General features: G+C 48.2%; 1 protein-coding gene across 2 annotated transcripts in view; it reads right to left on the bottom strand.

Annotated features, from left to right (window-relative positions):
- PTPN9 (protein tyrosine phosphatase non-receptor type 9) overlaps positions 1 to 17,835 on the bottom strand; it is a 60,924-nt gene that overhangs the window by 15,214 nt on the left and 27,875 nt on the right. The window contains exons 6-13 of one of the 2 annotated variants that reach the window (XR_014557903.1): positions 14,434 to 14,544; positions 12,874 to 13,202; positions 11,958 to 12,051; positions 9,704 to 9,773; positions 6,517 to 6,595; positions 5,320 to 5,470; positions 2,830 to 3,640; positions 965 to 2,739 (exon numbers count right to left, since the gene is read on the bottom strand). Coding sequence is in view for 1 of the 2 variants with exons in the window: in XM_083712216.1 (XP_083568342.1) it covers positions 3,433 to 3,640; positions 5,320 to 5,470; positions 6,517 to 6,595; positions 9,704 to 9,773; positions 11,958 to 12,051; positions 12,874 to 13,202; positions 14,434 to 14,544 (1,042 nt within the window). In the remaining variant the exon portion in view is untranslated. Of the gene's footprint in view, positions 1 to 964; positions 2,740 to 2,829; positions 3,641 to 5,319; positions 5,471 to 6,516; positions 6,596 to 9,703; positions 9,774 to 11,957; positions 12,052 to 12,873; positions 13,203 to 14,433; positions 14,545 to 17,835 lie in introns of those variants that run through there. The other variant, XM_083712216.1, reaches the window with a different exon arrangement.

The raw sequence follows: 17,835 nt of genomic DNA, 5'->3' as shown, positions 1-17,835 counted from the left end.
ACTTTTTGGGAGAAAAACATAAATTTTACTGCGTGTGATTCATTAAGGGAGAATTTCAGAAAAATTCACCACAGATGGTACCTAACCCCTGACAGATTGTCAAAAATAAATAAAAGGAACAACGACAAATGCTGGAAATGTAACAGAACAAAAGGTACGTTATACCACATGTGGTGGACTTGCCCTAAGATTAAAACCTTTTGGGACATGATCCACGCCGAAATAAAAAAATTGATAAGGACATCACACACAAAAAAGGCAGAGGCATATCTACTAGGAATTCTAGATAAAGATATCCCAAAAGATTGTTGTTGTTTAGTCATTTAGTTGTGTCCGACTCTTCGTGACCTCATGGACCAGAGCACGCCAGGCACTTCTGTCTTCCACTATCTCCCGAAGTTTGGTCAGACTCATGCTGTTAGCTTCGAGAACACTGTCCCACCATCTCGTCCTCCGTCGTCCTCTCCTCCATCTTTCCCAACATCAGGGTCTTTCCCAGGGAGTCTTCTCTTCTCATGAGGTGGCCAAAGTATTGGAGCCTCAGCTTCAGGATCTGTCCTTCCAGTGAGCACTCAGGGCTGATTTCCTTAAGAATGGAGAGGTTGGATCTTCTTGCAGTCCATGGGACTCTCAAGAGTCTCCTCCAGCACCATAATTCAAAAGCATCAATTCTTCGGATATCAGCCTTCTTTATGGTCCAGCTCTCACTTCCATACATCACTACAGGGAAAACCACAGCTTTAACTATACGGACCTTTGTTAGCAAGGTGATGTCTCTTCTTTTTTAGATGCTCTCTAGGTTTGTCATTGCTTTTCTCCCAAGAAGCAGGCGTCTTTTAATTTTGTGGCTGCTGACACCATCTGCAGTGATAACGGAGCCCAAGAAAGTAAAATCTCTCACTCTCTCACTGCCTCCATTTCTTCCCCTTCTATTTGCCAGGAGGTGATGGGCCCAGTGGCCATGAGAGATGTAGGACATAATACAATGTTTGAGGATTGGGAAAGATTGTGGAAGAAAGGGGTCATGTTCACTGCATGTATTGTGTTAAAGGAAAATATAATGCAAATGATGTACAGATAGTATTTGACTCCTGTAAAATTAGCAAAGATATATCATAACTGTGATAATCTATGCTGGAAATGTAAAGAAAAGGAAGAAACCTTTTATCATATGTGGTGGACCTGTCCCTTCTGGGAAAAGATTTATAATGAATTGAAAGAAATGTTGAAATATACATTTATAAAGAACCAGAGGCCTTTCTTCTTGGAATAACAGGTTTGGAATTGCCCAAGAAAGATGTTAAATTATTTTTGTATGCCACAACTGCTGCTCGAATCTTACTAGCCAAAAAGTGGAAAATTCAAGATTTACCAGCGGTGGAAGAATGGCAGATGAAGATGATGGATTTTTCGGAGCTAGCTGACCTAACCGGAAGAGTCCGTGACCAGAAGGAGGAGGAGGAGTATGAGGAAGATTAAATTAGTTAAATATGTTAAGTTAAATTAACTGGAAACAGCTTGCAGATATTTAATTGGCTTAGGATTCTATTTAAGTGATGAATTAATATGTTTAATTTCACTTTGAATTGGGCCTGGACACTAATCAGTAGCCAGTGCAGTTGGACCAGGATCGGTGTAATAGGCTCAAACCGTCTTGCTCCGGTGAGCAACCTGGCCGCTGAATTCTGCACTAGCTGAAGTTTCCGAACCGTCTTCAGAGGCAGCCCTACGTACAACGCACTGCAGTAATCTAACCTTCAGATTACCAGAGTGTAGAGAACAGTAGTTAGGCTCTCCCTGTCCAGATAGGGATGTAGATGGGCCACTGGCTGAAGCTGATGGAAGGCACTCTGGGTCACTGAGGCCACCTGAGCCTTGAGCGACAGCAAAGGATCCAGGAGGAACCCCAGGCTATGAACCTGCTCCTTCAGAGGAAACATAACCCCATCAAGAGCAGGCGACCTCCCACCCATCTGGTCTAGGGAACCCCCCACCAACAGTCTTATCTGGATTGGGCTTCTGTTTCTTGGCTCTCATCCAGTCCACTACCAAGACTGGTCCAGCACTTCCACTGCCCCACCTGCAGATGTCAAGGAGAAATAGAGCTGAGTGTCATCAGCATACTGCTGACAACATACTCCAAACCTCCGGATAACCCCACCCAGTGATTTCATGGAGATGTTAAACAACGTGGGGGATAGGACTGAGCCCTGCAGAACCCCACCTTGAAGGTTCTATGGGGCTGAAAAACATTCCCCAAGTAACACCATCCAAGAAGGACTGGAACCACTGCAAAGCGGTGCCCCCCCCAGTTCAGAGAGTCGCTCCAGATGCCATGGTCGATGGTACTGAAAGCTGCTGAGAGGTCAAGAAGAATTAACACAGACATGTTTCCCTTGTCTGTCTCTCGATAGAGGTCATCATACAGGGCGACCAAAGCAGTTTCTGTGACAAAACCAGGCCAAACCTCAATTGAAATGGATCCAGAAAATCAATTTCTTCCCAAAGTGCCTGGATCTGGTCTGCGACCACTCACTCCAGAACCTTGCCCAGGAAAGGGAGATTAGCAACTGGCCAGTGCTATGGTGTTATGTTCCATTTGGAACAGTTTTATGCAAGTGTTATGGCCTTAATTGTTTAAAAACAATTAAGAATTAATTAAGAACAATTAAGAACATCTAAAAACAGCCACACAGCCTTAAGATTAATTTCCAGGTTGCTGGAGGAACAATGCCAGCACTGCAATGCACCACCAGTTTCCTGCTTGGCAGGGGGTTGGACTCGATGGCCCTGGTGGTCTCTTCCAACTCTATGATTTTATGATTCTACCCGCTGCCGTCAAATGCCTGGGTGAACAGGAATGCTTTGAAATCCTGGCTGAATATTAATAAGGAAAAAGCTGGGACACACTGTGCCTGGGAAAGCCTCATTCCACAAATGAGGAGCCACCACTGAAAAGGCCCCATCACTGGTCAACGCCAACCAGTCACTAAGGCTGCAGGCAGATGTCTTTCTCTGCCTTTCCATTAAAAAAAGATAAAGCTAAAGGACCCCTGACAAGTCAAGTCCAGTCGCAGACGACTCTGGGGCTGTGGCGCTCATCTCGCTTTATAGGCCAAGGGAGCTGCGTTTGTCCGCAGACAGTTTTTCCAGGTCATGTGGCCAGCATGACTAAGCCACTTCTGGCAAACCAGAGCAGCTCATGGAAACGCCGTTTACCTTCCCACCGGAGTGGTACCTATTTATCTACTTGCACTTTGAGGTGCTTTCAAACAGCTAGATGGGCAGGAACTGGGACTGGGCAACGGGAGCTCACCCTGTCGCAGGGATTCGGATCATCGACCTTCTGATCGGCAAGCCCAAGAGGCTTAGTGGTTTAAACCACAGCGCCACCAGCGTCCACTGAAAGCTTCTTTGTCTTGGCATCCTTACCTGTCCTGCCAATGCCAGCACTGCAATGCACCACAATAGGTGGCCCACCAGGATGGCCTTTGTAGCGTGGCCCCAAGGCACTGACAGCCACCCTCTGCTGATGTTTGACAGCCCCCAGGAAGTCGATGAGAGTTGCTGCTGAGGTCGGGACACCATAGTCAGGCCAGCTCACATACTGGAAGTGGGTCACCAGTCGCCTCTCGCGGCTCTGCGGAGGGAAGAATGGCGGAAAGGGGAGAAAGGAATGGACCCCGCTCTTGCCTGTCTCTTCTCTTATGTCACCCCCTTTACCTGGACATGCCCCCCCCCATTTCTCAACCCTCTTCTACTTAGATCAGCAGTGATTGCTTCCTGGAAGGGTCACAATTACTTCACAGGTTGACATAAGCAACAGGCCCCAACTGTATACCCATAATGGGAACCCCAAGTAAATATATTTGAAAGTGTTTGTTGGTTTGTTTATTATTTATTTTAATGCATTCCTATCCCACCTTTTCCTCCAAGGAGTTCAAGGTTGCATACATGGTTCTCCCTCTCCTCATTTAACCCCCACAACAACTCTGTGAGGCAGGTTAGGCTGAAAGTGAGTGACTGGCCCAAGGTCACCCAGTGAGATTAATTGCAGAGCGGGGATTTGAACCCGCATCTTCCAGGTCTTAGAGCAGCACTCTAACTGCTAAGTCACATTGACTCTCTATGGAGACAATGGCTGCTGAGCAATCAGGGCTCTATTAAATGTTCTCTGTGCACTCAGGCAAAGGCTCTTGTGCTGGCTGACTAAGGAGTTGCAATGTTGCACAACAGATTAATCAAATGCAAGAGCTGCACGGGGGGAAACTATTTTGTGCAACAGATTGCACAATCTGTTGTGCCACAAAGTTGCCAGCAAGCCACTTACACATTGTCTTGTGAAACAATGTTCCACTGGCAAGTATGCACTATTGCCACATGAATTTAACTCAACACTAAAGAGAGGATGAGTGCCGCACCCCATAGTCAAATTCGACTGGACTTAACTGTCCAAGGGGTCCTTTACCTTACCTTTACATTGGCTACAGCCCAAAGAAACACAAAATGTAACTATCAAGATTTCCAGACACTGGAGACTCAGTTCTGCATAGCTTCTGGTCACCACAGAAAAGGCAGAATCAAAGGTGCAAAATAAGTGAAAGCACCCAACTTTTCAGTATTTATTCAGAATGCAGAACCTGGCCTTCCTTGCTGCTGAATTCAGGCTAATTTGGCCCAGAATTCTGAGAGGCCTTGCATAAAGTGCGTATGCTGTGCCCTCGGCCTCCCAGTGACACTTGCGAGTAGGCCCAACACTTGACTGTCCACAAGGCGTTTTACTCTGCTTTATCAGTAGGAATATTCTCCAGCTGGATACACTGCAGATTCACTGATCAACATATCTAATGTTCACAATGTTCAACATGAATCAGGCATTACACACATTGTCCATTTATAGAGTTCCCTGTATTAGGTGTCTGTATTAGGAACACAAACATTCTCAGGATAGTCTGTCCAGGATTCCAGGCAGGGAGGAGTCTCTCCCAACCCTGGCTGGAGTGATTGAACCTGGGAGCTTTCGCTTGCAAAACAGATGCTCTGCCACTCAGCTATGGCCCTTCTCACCAGGAGCAAGTTGCTCCCTAGCAGCCAGCCTTGGTGCTGGGACAACCGACCTGCCTTGTCTTGTGGGGCTCTTCCTCAGGACCAGAACACAATACTGCCTTAGGCAGTGTTTCTCAAACTTGGGTCTCCAGCTGTTGTTGTACTACCATCATCCCTGACCACTGGTGCTGCTAGCTAGGGATCATGGGAGTTGTAGTGTAACAATAGCTGAAGACTCAAGTTTGAGAAATACTTAGAGAAATTTGTGGTTACCTCAAAGTTGTAGATCTCCAGAATGGTTTTCTTGTAATGGTTGAGGTTCTCTATTCCCAGATTGGTGACCGTCAGGTTTCCATAGCAAGTCTGGAAGTCTTTCTCCAATGGCCAGTATTGGCCACACTTCCGTCTGCCTCCTTCTTCCAGCCTTGAACACAAGAAAGGGAAGTTGAAGGGCTAACCGATTTAATCAGAAGCCCACACTGAAGAAAGACTCCATGTTTCCTGTGAATGACATCTGCATATCTACCAAGCCAAGTTCAAGCAGTTTGCAGAGGGTCCCTTCCAACTTTACAGTTCAAGGATTTGATGGTTCTATGAAATTTGTGTGTGTGCTTTTGAGTAATCCTGGTGTATATTTTGCTCTAGGAGGCTTAGTTTGGACATAATCGAGTGTACACTTCTAGAGTTAATGCTAAATGTATTGCTTCTGGTCAAGGAGACACCATGAACATTTCTGTCCTGGGCTTTTTAGCCTTGTCTACCCATGTCCTATGGGATGCAGGTGGCTCTGTGGGTTAAACCACAGAGCCTAGGACTTGCCGATCAGAAGGTCAGCGGTTCGAATCCCCGCGACGGGGTGAGTTCCTGTTGCTCGGTCACTGCTCCTGCCCACCTAGCAGTTCAAAAGCACGTCAAAGTGCAAGTAGATAAATAGGTACCGCTCCGGCGTTTCTGTGCGCTGCTCTGGTTCGCCAGAAGCGGCTTAGTCATGCTGGCCACATGACCCAGAAGCTGTACCCTGGCTCCCTTGGCCAGTAAAGCGAGATGAGCGCCAAAACCCCCGAGTCGGTCACGACTGGACCTAATGGTCAGGGGTCCCCTTTACCTTTACCTACCCATGTCCTATCTGAAGCCAAAGGGGCACATTGGTTGCCAGATGTGAATTTTTTTCAGCTCTCCCACCCATTACTTAGTTTATTGTAGATTTTGATTCCTGAATGTTTTAAAGCATCCTTTTTTACTGATGACTTTATTGTTTTTTCTCTTTGTAAACTGCTCTGAGGATTTTCTTTCTTTTCTTTTTAACAATCAAGCCATGTATAAACTTCATGAAATAAATAAGTAAGTGGGCACCTGAACCTCTGAGCCCACAAATGGCAGGTGGTCAGTTAGTGGGGCACCTGTGCCTCTCCCAGTTCCAAGGCAGAGTGCAGGTGCAGAAAGAAGGTGTGGCTCTGCCTGAACACTCACCTCGTAGTCATGACTATCACCAGCACATTTTGCTCCCACACCATGCGCCAGAAGTCACCATATGTGTTCTCTAACGGCCCTGAAGAGAAGCAGCAGCACACACAGACAGACACAAATTAAGAAGGGAAAGGAACTGAAGGCCTCCTACAGTGGTGCCTCACTAGACGAAAAGAATCCGTTCCGCGATTCTCTTCGTCTAGCGGTTTTCTCGACTTGCGAAGCAAGCCCATTGACAGCTTAGTGGATTAGCGCTAAGCTGTCTAGTGGCTTCTAGCGATCAGCTGTTAAGCGGCTTATCAGCGGAACAGCTGATTAGCGGCTTAGCGGCTTAGGAAAAGGGTGAAAAAAGCAAAAAAACAACAACGCAGGGGGACGCAAGATTTTTTCGCCTTGCGAAGCAACCCCATAGGGAAATTCGTTTTGCGAAGCGCCTCCAAAATGGAAAACACTTTTGTCTAGCAGGTTTTCCGTCTTGCGAGGCGTTCGTCTTGCGGGGCACCACTGTATTTCTCCTCCGATGAGTTCCAGGTGATGCAGATCTTCTCCCTCCCCTCATTCATCTTCCCAGCAGCCCTGTGAGGTAGACAAGGCTGAGAGAAGATGGCTGGCCCAAGGTCTTCTGCCAGGCTCCATGGTTGTGTGGGGATGCAAACCATGGTTTCCCAGGTCCCATCTAAAGCCACTAGACCTCATTTAAACGTTTAACGTAAGGATTCATTCTCCCTGGCATTTCCCCTTCAAAGGACTCTCAGCTCATGAAGCTTTGCTGCCAGCCAGAGAGCCCTGGACTGGGCGGAACAACAGCCTGGCTTGCTAAAACCCAGCTTCAGACAACTCCTCAACCCATGGTTAACTTGCTAAATGCATTCCCACCAAATAAGTACTGGAAGATGTGGTGAGAAAACTGCGGCAACAGTCATCGTCTTAGGGGGCTTTTCCAAAGTATTGCAAGAAGCCCATGGGCAAAAGGGTGCCCTGCTGGAATCCTTGAACTCCAGCTCCCATCACCCCCAGCCCAGATGACCTATGATGGGATGATGGGCATTGTAGTCCAGCAACATCTGGAGGCCCGCAGCTTCCCCAACCTCTGGTTCAAGCCTATTGGCCAAGAGAGCTAAAACTGAAGCTCTCACCTTGGGAGGTCCTGGATGGTGATGGGAGAGGGGGGACCTGTGGCCCTCCAAATGTCACTGGACTACAGCTCTCATCATCCCTGACCGCTGGCCATGTTGGTTTGGTGCTAATGGGAGTTGGAAGTGTTGAATGGTTTATTTAAATATTAAGGTTCATTATTGTTTCACAAGATGTGTATCTCTTTAAAGGCCAGAGTAAATCATGACCTAGTTTTATAGCTGTGAAGCAGTATAGCAGGTGCTGTTAAGTTGTGTTAATTAAGCTGTGTCAGCAATTGGGTATAGTATATAAAGAGGAGTATGTACCTCTCTCACTACCCTGGTGAATGGGTCATACTTATAGATTTAATGTTTTTGTAATTAAAGCCAAGCAAAATATATTTTTTGCGTTTCTTCATTGTTTCCTGAACGTGTGGTCTCCCCAGCACACTTTCTGCAGTGCAATTAATCTGCTAAATATGCAACAGGAAGTTCAACCACATCTGGAGGGCCACATGTTCCCTATCTCTGCATTGAGATGCTGGGGGCACAGCTAGCTCCATTAAGGAGCTGGACAGGGGAGTGGTGGGCTGGGTAGTGCTGCCTGTCCTGGAATACCAGTTACTGGAGATCCCAAGCACATGAGGAAGTGCTGGATCAGCTCCAGGGCCATCTAACCCAGCACCCTGTTCTCCCAGAATCCTCTGGAAAACCTGCAAGCAGGATTGGAGCACAAGAGCCCTCTCCCCCTCCTGAGGTTTCCAGCAACTGGATCCAAAAACATTATTCCCTCTGGCCAGGGCAGCAGAGCAGAGCACCTCTTCCATGAATTTGTCCAAGCCCCTTTTGAAGCCAGCTGGCGAGGGGGTCATCACTGCCTTCTGCAGCAGTAAGTTCCCACAGGTTACCTATGCACTGTATGAAGAAGGACTTTCTTTTACCTGTCCTTAATTTTCTAACATTCAGATTCCTTGGTTGTCTATGAGTGTTACGAGAGAGGAGAGGGGGGAAATTCTCTATTCACTTTCTCTATGCCATGCCTCATTTTATAAGCTTCTCTCGCAACACCTCTTACTGGCCTTTCTTCTAAACTAAGAAGTCACAAATGCTGCCAGCTTTCCTCATGGTGGAGTCACTCCATCTCATAATCCTTTCACTTGCCCTCTTCTGCATGTCTCCAAACTCCACAATATCCATTTTTAGGTGGCGTGACCAGAACTGTACACAGCAAAGCTCTGAACACCTTGGAGTAGGGGGCAGAGCTCACTGGAAAGGCACCCTAGGAAGGTGCAGAGAGGCCTCACCTCAGAAGGGATATTGTAGGGATGGAAAAGGTTCAGCAAAGGGCCGCCAAAAAGATCAAGGATAATGGAGAAATCCCTTTGAGAAGAAAGATTACATCTGGGACATTTTAGTTCAGGAAAAATTCTGAGCAAGGTATACAATGGCAGGTGCATAAGGTTATGCATGGGGAAAGCAGAAAAATAGTTTATTTATCCTAATGTTAGAACTTGGAGGCAGCCAATGAAGCTGAACGATGGAAACACAGTGCCAAACCATGGAATTAATGAAATGATGTTGGATTATTGTTTATCTCTTCAAAAATTCTATCAATAAAATTAATAATAAAAAGGAATTCGCTCTCACAAGAGGCCGTGATGGCCCCCAACTTGGGTGGTTTTAAAAGGTGATCAGACAGATTAATGGAAGAGAACAGCAATCAGCGGTTCCTGTCTGCCAAGCCTTCTGCTGCCTCCATGGTCAAAAGGAGCAGGCCTCTGCGTGCCGGCCCTGGGACTCACCAGCCAGGAGAGTGATGTCGCCCTCCAGTCCTGCTCCTGAGCTTCCAAGGGGCATCTGGTCGGCCACCAGGAGAAGCAGGACACTGGATTAGGCGGGACTTTCGTCTGATTCAGCCAGGCTCTTCTAATTTGAATCTCAGCTTGTGATGGAAAGTGCCACCACTGCTTCCTCTGCAACACGGTCTCTGCAGGAATGCAAAAGGTCCGCCCACCCACCCTGCTCCCCTGGCCAGATCACCACCCCAAACACCGATGTGCCCAGGGCCTCCCTACCTTGGGTGCCAATGTATGCATTCCTCTGCTTGTAGCCATCCATGAAACTGGCGTTGATGTAATCTGTCAGCTGGAGAGACGCAACAGGAAAGGTCACCCTGACAGACAGGCCAAAGCAGTGACACCCAAGCAGAGGCACACCATAACACTCTTGGGGGGCGCATGAGTATGTGCAGGGGAGAAAAAGGGGGGCAACAACCCATGGCTTTCCTCCTGCACCACTGCATGACAAAGGCTAAATTGGGTCCCAATTCTACGCAGGAAGGAGAAATGCTCCAGAGGGAGGGTTGGAGGGAAACCCGCAGCGATTTAGGGGGTACCCAGGGAAAGGAGAGGGAGGACGAGTTTTGTTGCACCATCTAAAATGCTTTTGCTAGTAGAGCTGCTTGGTTTGAGACAGTCTGTTGCCTATGAATACATGAACTGGATTAAAAAGCTGCCTTCTTTCAGGCAGAACCTGGTTGGCCCTGTAACCAAGGGCACTTGACTCAGACTGGCAGCGGCTGTTGAGGAAGAGAACATCTTTCGTCTCACCTGATGGTTCTTCTATCTGGAGATGCTGGGGATTGAACCTGGGACCTTTTGCATGCATAGCAGCTGCTCTACCACTAAGCTCTGAGCCCTTGCCCTAAGCTGTTGTTGGTGTAGCACAATATCATCTCTCTGAATGACAGCCCTTCCCCATTAGCTACTTCCTGACTCTGCATACTGCTTCTGGAGGGTTGCCTGGAAATGTAGAACTCATGTAAATGAACATAAGAGCGGTGAGACCTGGCTGAATTTCCCACTCAGTCACAAAGCTCACAAGGCGATCTTGGGCTCATTGCTGTTCATCTGCTTCACCATCCTGACAGAGTTTAATGGCGGTGGAACCAAACACTAAGTAAGCTGTCCAGAGTTCCTTGGACAACACAAACGTGGAAGAGAAATGTCTTTAAAAAACAGGGGTGCCATTTCCACAAATGTCATCTGCTCACATTGATTGCAAGCACAGAATTTGTGGGAGGGTTTTTTGGGGGTGGGAAGCACGGCACAAGAACCCCAATTTCTGGCTTGCATTTACTTTGAATAATGATATGCATTTTTCAAACTTTCTGCATGAAGAAACTGACCTCTCTGCTCTGAGTCAGTGCAGACAATAGCACTCTCCCAAACTTGGTGCCCCCCAGATAATCTTTGGTTCCAGCTCCCATCAGCCCTAGCCAGCAGGACCACTTAGGAAGCATGATGGGAGTTGTAGCCCAGCATCCTGTCTTATTGGAATGTGTTCTATGTGGGGCTACCTTTGAAGGTGGCTTGGAAACTGCAGTTGGTGCAAAAATTGGGGGCCAGGCTGCTCACTGGAGCACAAAATACAACAACAACAACAACAACAACAACAACAACAACAACAATAATAATAATAATAATAATAAATTTATTATTTATACCCTACACCCTGGCTGGGTTTCTTCAGTCACTCTGGGCAGCTTCCAACAAAATATTAAACTTTTATTAGTAGTCCACCAAACATTAAAAGCTTCCCTAAACAGGGCTACCTTCAGATGTGTTCTAAAAATCTGGTAGTTGTTTATATCTTTGACATCTGATGGGAGGGTGTTCCACAGGGCGGGTGCCACTACCAAGAAGGCCCCCTGCAACTTGGTTTCTCCCAGTGAGGGAACCGCCAGAAGGCCCTTGGCGCTGGACCTCAGTGTCCAGGCAGAATGATGGGGTGGAGATGCTCCTTCAACCCAAGCCTGACTGCACTGGCTCCCAATTCAGAGTGCTGGTTTTAACCTATGGAGCCTTCTGCTGCTCATGAACCCAATACCTCCAAGACTGATTCTCCCCCTATGAACTGGCCCAGACCTTGGGATCATTATGCAAGGCCCTTCTTCACCCGCCCCCTTGGCGGGAGGCTGGCACCCCAAAAATAGGCCTTTTCAGTGGTGGCTCCCTGCTTGTGGAATGCTCTCCCTGCGTCAGCTTTTTCTCCAGGTCTTTGGCTCTTTAATAATCTCTGGCCTCCTTTACTTTGTAGGCCATTTGAATTCTATGTTTTAAAATCAGGATTGACCTTTACTATTGTGCGTTTTATTCATTTAGATTTTGTAAGTTAGTTTGAGTTACCTTTGGGGGGAAAAGAGTGATCAATAAATATAGCCAATAAATACCAGAGGGAACCAGATTGTGGAAGGCTGAGCTAGACCGACAGTCCGATTCAATACAATACAAGGCAGCTTTGCAGAGCCAAAACTCTCAGCCAGCTTACCTCTGGATAGCTGAATTGCTTGGACAGCTTCACCCTTGTTTGGTCAAGACACGGCACATCCCCATATCTGTTCTTCTCCTGGTTGAAGGGAGACCTGTGGCAAGCAAGGGCAGGCACAGTGAGTGCAACACAAGGAGATGGGGAACCCGGCCTTGTGGGGCCTCTGGATTAAAGAACACACACACACACACACACACACACACACACACAACTCAGGGACATACAAGGAAGTTGAGTGTTGGAAGATTTAGGACGGATAAAAGGGAAGTCCTTCCTCAGGCAAGAGGCAGTGGAGGCCGTCTGTCTAGGCAGCTTTAAAAGAGGATTTGACAAATCCTTGGAGGAGAGGCTATTGGGGGCCACAGTGGCTCTGCCCCGCCTCTGGAAGGCTTCTCAATGGCAGTTGCTGAAGAACACAGGAGGGGAGGGCTGCTCTTGGGCTCAAATCCTGCTTGTGGGTTTCCCCCAGAGAGGCATCTGGCTGGACACTGTGAGAACAGGAGGCTGGACGTGATGGGCCGTGGAGCTGAACCGACAGGCTCCTCTTATGTTCTTCAATATGGATCTCTTGGAGAGCTTAATTCCTGTGCACATTGCCGCATGGGATAAATTTCCCCAGTGTACCTGAAAAATGACAGGATACACCCTGACACTGACCACAGTCAAGAGCTGGTTTGATTGTTCTCTGAGCCAACCACCTGGTGCTCTGCAAGCCACAAAAAAGGCTACAAGTGAAGACCTAAGAAATGTTGCAGAAATTGGATGAAACTGGACATTGGGTGGGGCGAGGAAAGGGGAGTTTCTCTTCCCAAGACTGCGGAATCCTATGGGTGCTCCCCTGGCAAGGGGCGCCAGGAGCAATCACCTCCCCCTTCTGCCACACCTCTTGCCCCCAGTGCCACACTTGAACCCTTACAAGGAGCAGGCAAATGTTCCTGCCGGGCTCCTGCGCCGGATGCCTTCGTACTCCTCATAGATGCCCCGCTTCTGCTTCTGGGTGACGTGCTCCAGCACCTCCTGCACCGTCATGGCCTTTGGCCCCGGCGTGTGCACCGAGCTGTTGTCCCGGGGGGATGCCAGTGGCACCAGAATCAGCTCATCAAGGGGGTCCGGGTGGCCGTTCTGCTGTGGGAGGAACCTGCAGTTCCAGCTGAGGGGATCTAGTTTGAGGGATCCGCCCAGGTACTCGGGGAGACACTCTTGGGGCAGGTGCTCCTTCAGCTCAGACATCTTCACCATCTGGACCTACAAGAGAGGGGGCAGGTGGAAAGGGAGGCACAGCAAAACATGAACCCTCCGCTGCACTCTGCGTGGGGCTGCCCTGGAAGGCGAGTTGGACACAACTAAACAACAACAAAATGCAGCACTCAGGTGATGGCATTGCTTGCCAGTTTGTTTCCAGGCCCAATTCAAGGCGCTCAGGTGGGTGTTAGAAGCCATAAATTACTCAGCCCCCCTGCCCCCCCGCATACCTGAAAACTGCCTCCTCCCCCACAAACCTCCTACAAGGTGCTGAGATTGACAGACGGGGCCCTTCTAGTTGTTTCCTCATCCTCACAGGCACGGTGGGGAGGGGAGAGTGGGAGAGAGCCTTCTCTGAGGTGGCCCCTAAGTTGTGGGAGACCCTTCCCACAGAGGTGCACCTGGCACCTTCATTGCATATCGCATTTTTCACTCCATAAGACAAACTTTTTCCCTCCTAAGAAGTAAGGGGAAATGTGTGTGCGTCTTATGGAGCAAATGCAGGTGGGAGGCTCTGCTCAGCACTCCCTTTAAAGAGCCGTGTGGAGCGTTTCTTTAAAAGCCCCCAAGATCCACACACACGCTCTGCGTGGCTCTTTAAAGGGAGTGAGGCTCTTGGGGGCTTTTCCCCGAGGAGGGAGAAGGGACTGATGGGCTGCTCTCTGTCCCTTCCCACACCTCCCGGAAAAGCCAGCAAGAGCCGCTGCCAGGCTCTGCTCAGCGCTCCCTTGTAAGGGCTCCCTTCCTTCCCTCATCCTGCTTTGCTGGGAAGCCAGAAGAAGAGGCGCTGTGCAGCTATCGCTCTTGCTCTGCTGGCTTCTCAGCGAAGCAGGAGGAGCGACGGAAGGGTTTAAAGCAAGAAAAGCGAGAGCCGCTTACATGCTCTGCGCAGAATATATTTTTTTCTTGCTTTCCCCCTCTAAAAACTAGGTGCGTCTTATGGAGCGAAAAATACGGTAGCTTCTGGCGAACACTGAAGATGCACCTCTTTATCTTGGCTTGTGACACTTGAGGTGCATATTTTTGGATCCCACCTTATTTCAGCTATTGCAAGTTGTTTTAAACTGTTTTTAATACTGTGTTTTGATTGTTGCAACTTGCCCTAGGAGCTTAGGGGAAAGGGCGGACAATAACTAATAACAACAGTAATAGTAACAACAGTAGCAGTAGGAAGAAGGAGGAGGAGGAGGAGGAGGAGCACGATGGAGATGGTGAACGGTGGAGGCCCACTCACCCTTTCCCGGAGTTTCTCTTTAAGCAGCAGGCTGATGATGGAGTATGGAACTCGGAACCACATAGGAGCACCCACAATGAATACCTTCTTGAGACGGGCTGGGAAGGCTCCCTGAGAAGAGGCAGGGAAGAACAGTTTGGAGGAGGAAATTTATGTTTCTGAATCGCTGTCAGCATTATCTTTTTTTTTATATAATTTTTTTTATTGAGTTTTCACATTTTATATAGACATAACAAACACACAAAGACACAGACAAACATGTACAATTTCAAATTCTTACTTTCATAACCCCATTCTCTGACTTCCCCGCATCCCCCCTTCATGCATCCTAGTTCCAATAGTTAGTTCAGCAAGTTCTAATCTCCTTTCTTTACAATATTATTATCATTTTTTAAAAAAACTTAGTTCTTCTTAATTATCCAATTTTAACTTACACAGATCCATTATAATCATTACATCCTTTCCAAAGGTCGACCTAAATTCCCTTCCAACAATTTATCAATTACCATATTAGTTACTAAACATAATAACTAGACATAAAAATCATAACCTTATAAGAAAATTCTCACCCCCCTCTTTCCAGGTTTCGTTCCCCCAAAGAGGTGTCCATAATATCAGTTCTTAGCCTGGATTTCTCACGTCCGAGGCCTTCAAATCTCTATCAGTCCCTCTTCGTTGGTTTTGTTGGTAATCTTTTATGTTGGCCACCAAGTCTCGAAGGAGCTCTATCCCAATAAGATCAGTGTTTCTTCCAACCAGCCCTCCATATTCGAAAGCGGAGTCCCGATCCTGTTTCTTACTTCTTTTAAGTCCAAATAATCCGAATGTCCCAAGGGCTCCCTCTTTCATCTTGCACAAATTTGTAGTCCATAGTTCTTTCAGCCCCCCATAAGGGGATCTCTCTCTTCTTCATCCTTGCTTTTCAGCCAGATTCTCATTGTCCATATCTTATTTTCTTTGTATTCCCTATTTGTAGGTTTTTGGTTGGCCTTTTCCTCCTGAAATATCTCCGCTCCTCCTTCCCTCTCCTCTGACTCTGAAAATATCTCTTCTGGTTCAGCTGCAGAGTTTTCTTTTGTCACGTCTTCTAGTTCAGCTGCAGAGTTTTCTTTTATCAAGTCCTTAACACAGGCAACAGAATTGCTTACTTTAGAATTCAAGGTCACAATCATTGTAGTCATAGCTGTGCTCTGGTCTTGAGGTTTTCCCACAAGAAAAAAGATTTTTTCCAACTCGGCCTGTAATTTTCCATCTGCAGCCATTGTAGTGCCTCAGAATCCCCCCCCTAGAGGGATTCTTGTTACTTAGTAATCCTTCTCCAGCAATCAATTACTATTACTTATTTCTTCATTGTTTCCAACAACTTTGAATCAAATGTAACCCATCTGGTCTGCAAAATAGGTAACAGATTTTTCTAGCTTAAACAGTTCGTTTGACAGCTCGTTTGACAGCTGTCAAATTCCTTCTGTCTCCTCAACAGGCTCACTCGTGGATCGCTCCCGGGTCTGGGGGGGGGGGTTACACATCAACTTCTGAAATTCAGTTCTTAACCTCCAGCTCAAAACTTCTGATGTCAATTGTGGAATTAATCACTTTTATCTCACACAGAGAAAGGTAGTCTCTCCACCTTAGTTATCCGGTTCTTGCTTTAAGTGTCTGCAAAAAGGGGGGGTGCGGACTTCCTTTTTAACACTCCCCCGATCGTACCAAATTCAAGGAGAAAGAAATTTTCAAATCCAAATTCCATACTACTCTCGGGTTATTTCTTTTTGAGTCCAAATGTTCAAGGAAAAAAGTCAGTGCTCTTCGGCCATGGCTCGCGGCTTCACTCCACTGAAGTAGCGGTCTACTCACAGCACCACGCCACTCTCCGTACCCTCTCCAAAGCCTTTAAAAAGGCTCTTCGTGGGTCGGGGGGCGCTTAAGGTGCCCGCCGAGTCACCAAGTCCGCAGGCTTCAGCGCCTGCGGTTTCTAAGGGTCCCCGCGTCGCCGCGGCGGCAAGACCCGTCTTCAGTAGAGCCGATTCCCTCCGGAGCTCGGAGGGAATCCGCCATTACCCAATCGCGCTAACACGGAAGTCCCGCTGTCAGCATTATCCATGACAGGGAGCCACTTGACACACACACAAGGTTTCTGGAGAAGCCTATTGATGGCTATGGCCCAACAGCTCAGCCCTGCCTGACCTATAGACAGAGAAAGCGGTGCCTGTGAGGACCAGCTGCTGAGCATCGCAAGGGGACAGAATTGTGATCTTGTGCTCCAGCCCTGCTTGCGGACTTCCCCCAGAGAGGCATCTGGCTGGCTACTGGATGGGCCACAGGGACCTGATCCAGCAGGTGCTTCTTATGAGGCAGAGGCCAATTGTTTATGTTTTTTTCCAGAGTCAGCCCAAGATATCTGGCTGCCTCAGACAAAGGACCAAATCAAATCTGCATGCCATGTGCAGAATCTGAAACTTACCTCAGGTGTATCCTCTAGCACACCTGAGGGGAGCAGGCCGCTTTACCGAGGGGAGGGGGCCAACAAGCCGCACCACCATATGACTCTGTCTTCCCAAGGAGATGGATTGCCGGGGGCTCAGCTGCTCCCCTCCAGCAGCTGCTGCCTGAAGTGTCAAAGGCTCACTCAGCCTTATTGCAGGACTATAACTCACTCTAGTCTGACTTGAGAGTAAGCCCACTGAAATTAATGGGCACAACTTAGCCTCCTTAACTGCAATCGGTCTACCCTGAGAAGAACTTAGTTGGAGACAGCCATATAACATTTCAGCCAACACCTCAAAGTGCTGGTCCAATAGGAAGGAAAGTCGGGCAATTGGCTTGAGCGCCAGCAGCCAAACGGGAATCAATCTGGATTGTGAGCAAGACAGCAACACCCTCTTGCCAACCTTTTTGCTTTCTCCTCCTGTGGCCAACAGAGGGAGACCCATGTATATGTAAAGATGGCAAAGTGATGGCAAAGTGAGGTTTCAGGGCTCCACAGAAGATGAAGAGAAACCTGGAAGGCAATTTTGCAGTCCCTTTGCAACTCCTCCCTCCCTGGCAAACCAACAAGAGAATTTTATTGGGGGGAGCAGTGGCGTAGCGTGGGGGGTGCAGTGGGGGCCGGCTGCACCGGGTGCAAAATCTGGGGGGGCGCGCTCGCACTCGCAGCTCTGCCCCTACCTGGCTCACTCACTCTCTCTCACTGCAGTGCTGGCTGTGCGAATCCGATCCAAGCCGCCGGGTCGCTGCCCACTGTGGAGGGGGTGGGTGCCAGGCGTGCGGTGCGGAGAGAGAGCGAGGGACTATCTGGGGGAGGGACAGTGCAGCGGGCGCCCAGTGCAGCACTGAGCGCGGGAGAGAACCACACCAGACCAGACCAGGCAGCAGCAAGAAGAAGCTGGCAGCAGCGACAGGTTA

This window comes from Podarcis gaigeae (assembly GCF_964106915.1).
Source record: "Podarcis gaigeae genome assembly, chromosome: 14".
Classification (NCBI taxonomy): domain Eukaryota; kingdom Metazoa; phylum Chordata; class Lepidosauria; order Squamata; family Lacertidae; genus Podarcis; species Podarcis gaigeae.
Note: the sequence above shows the minus strand (reverse complement) of the source record. Positions and strands in the feature narration are given on the sequence as shown.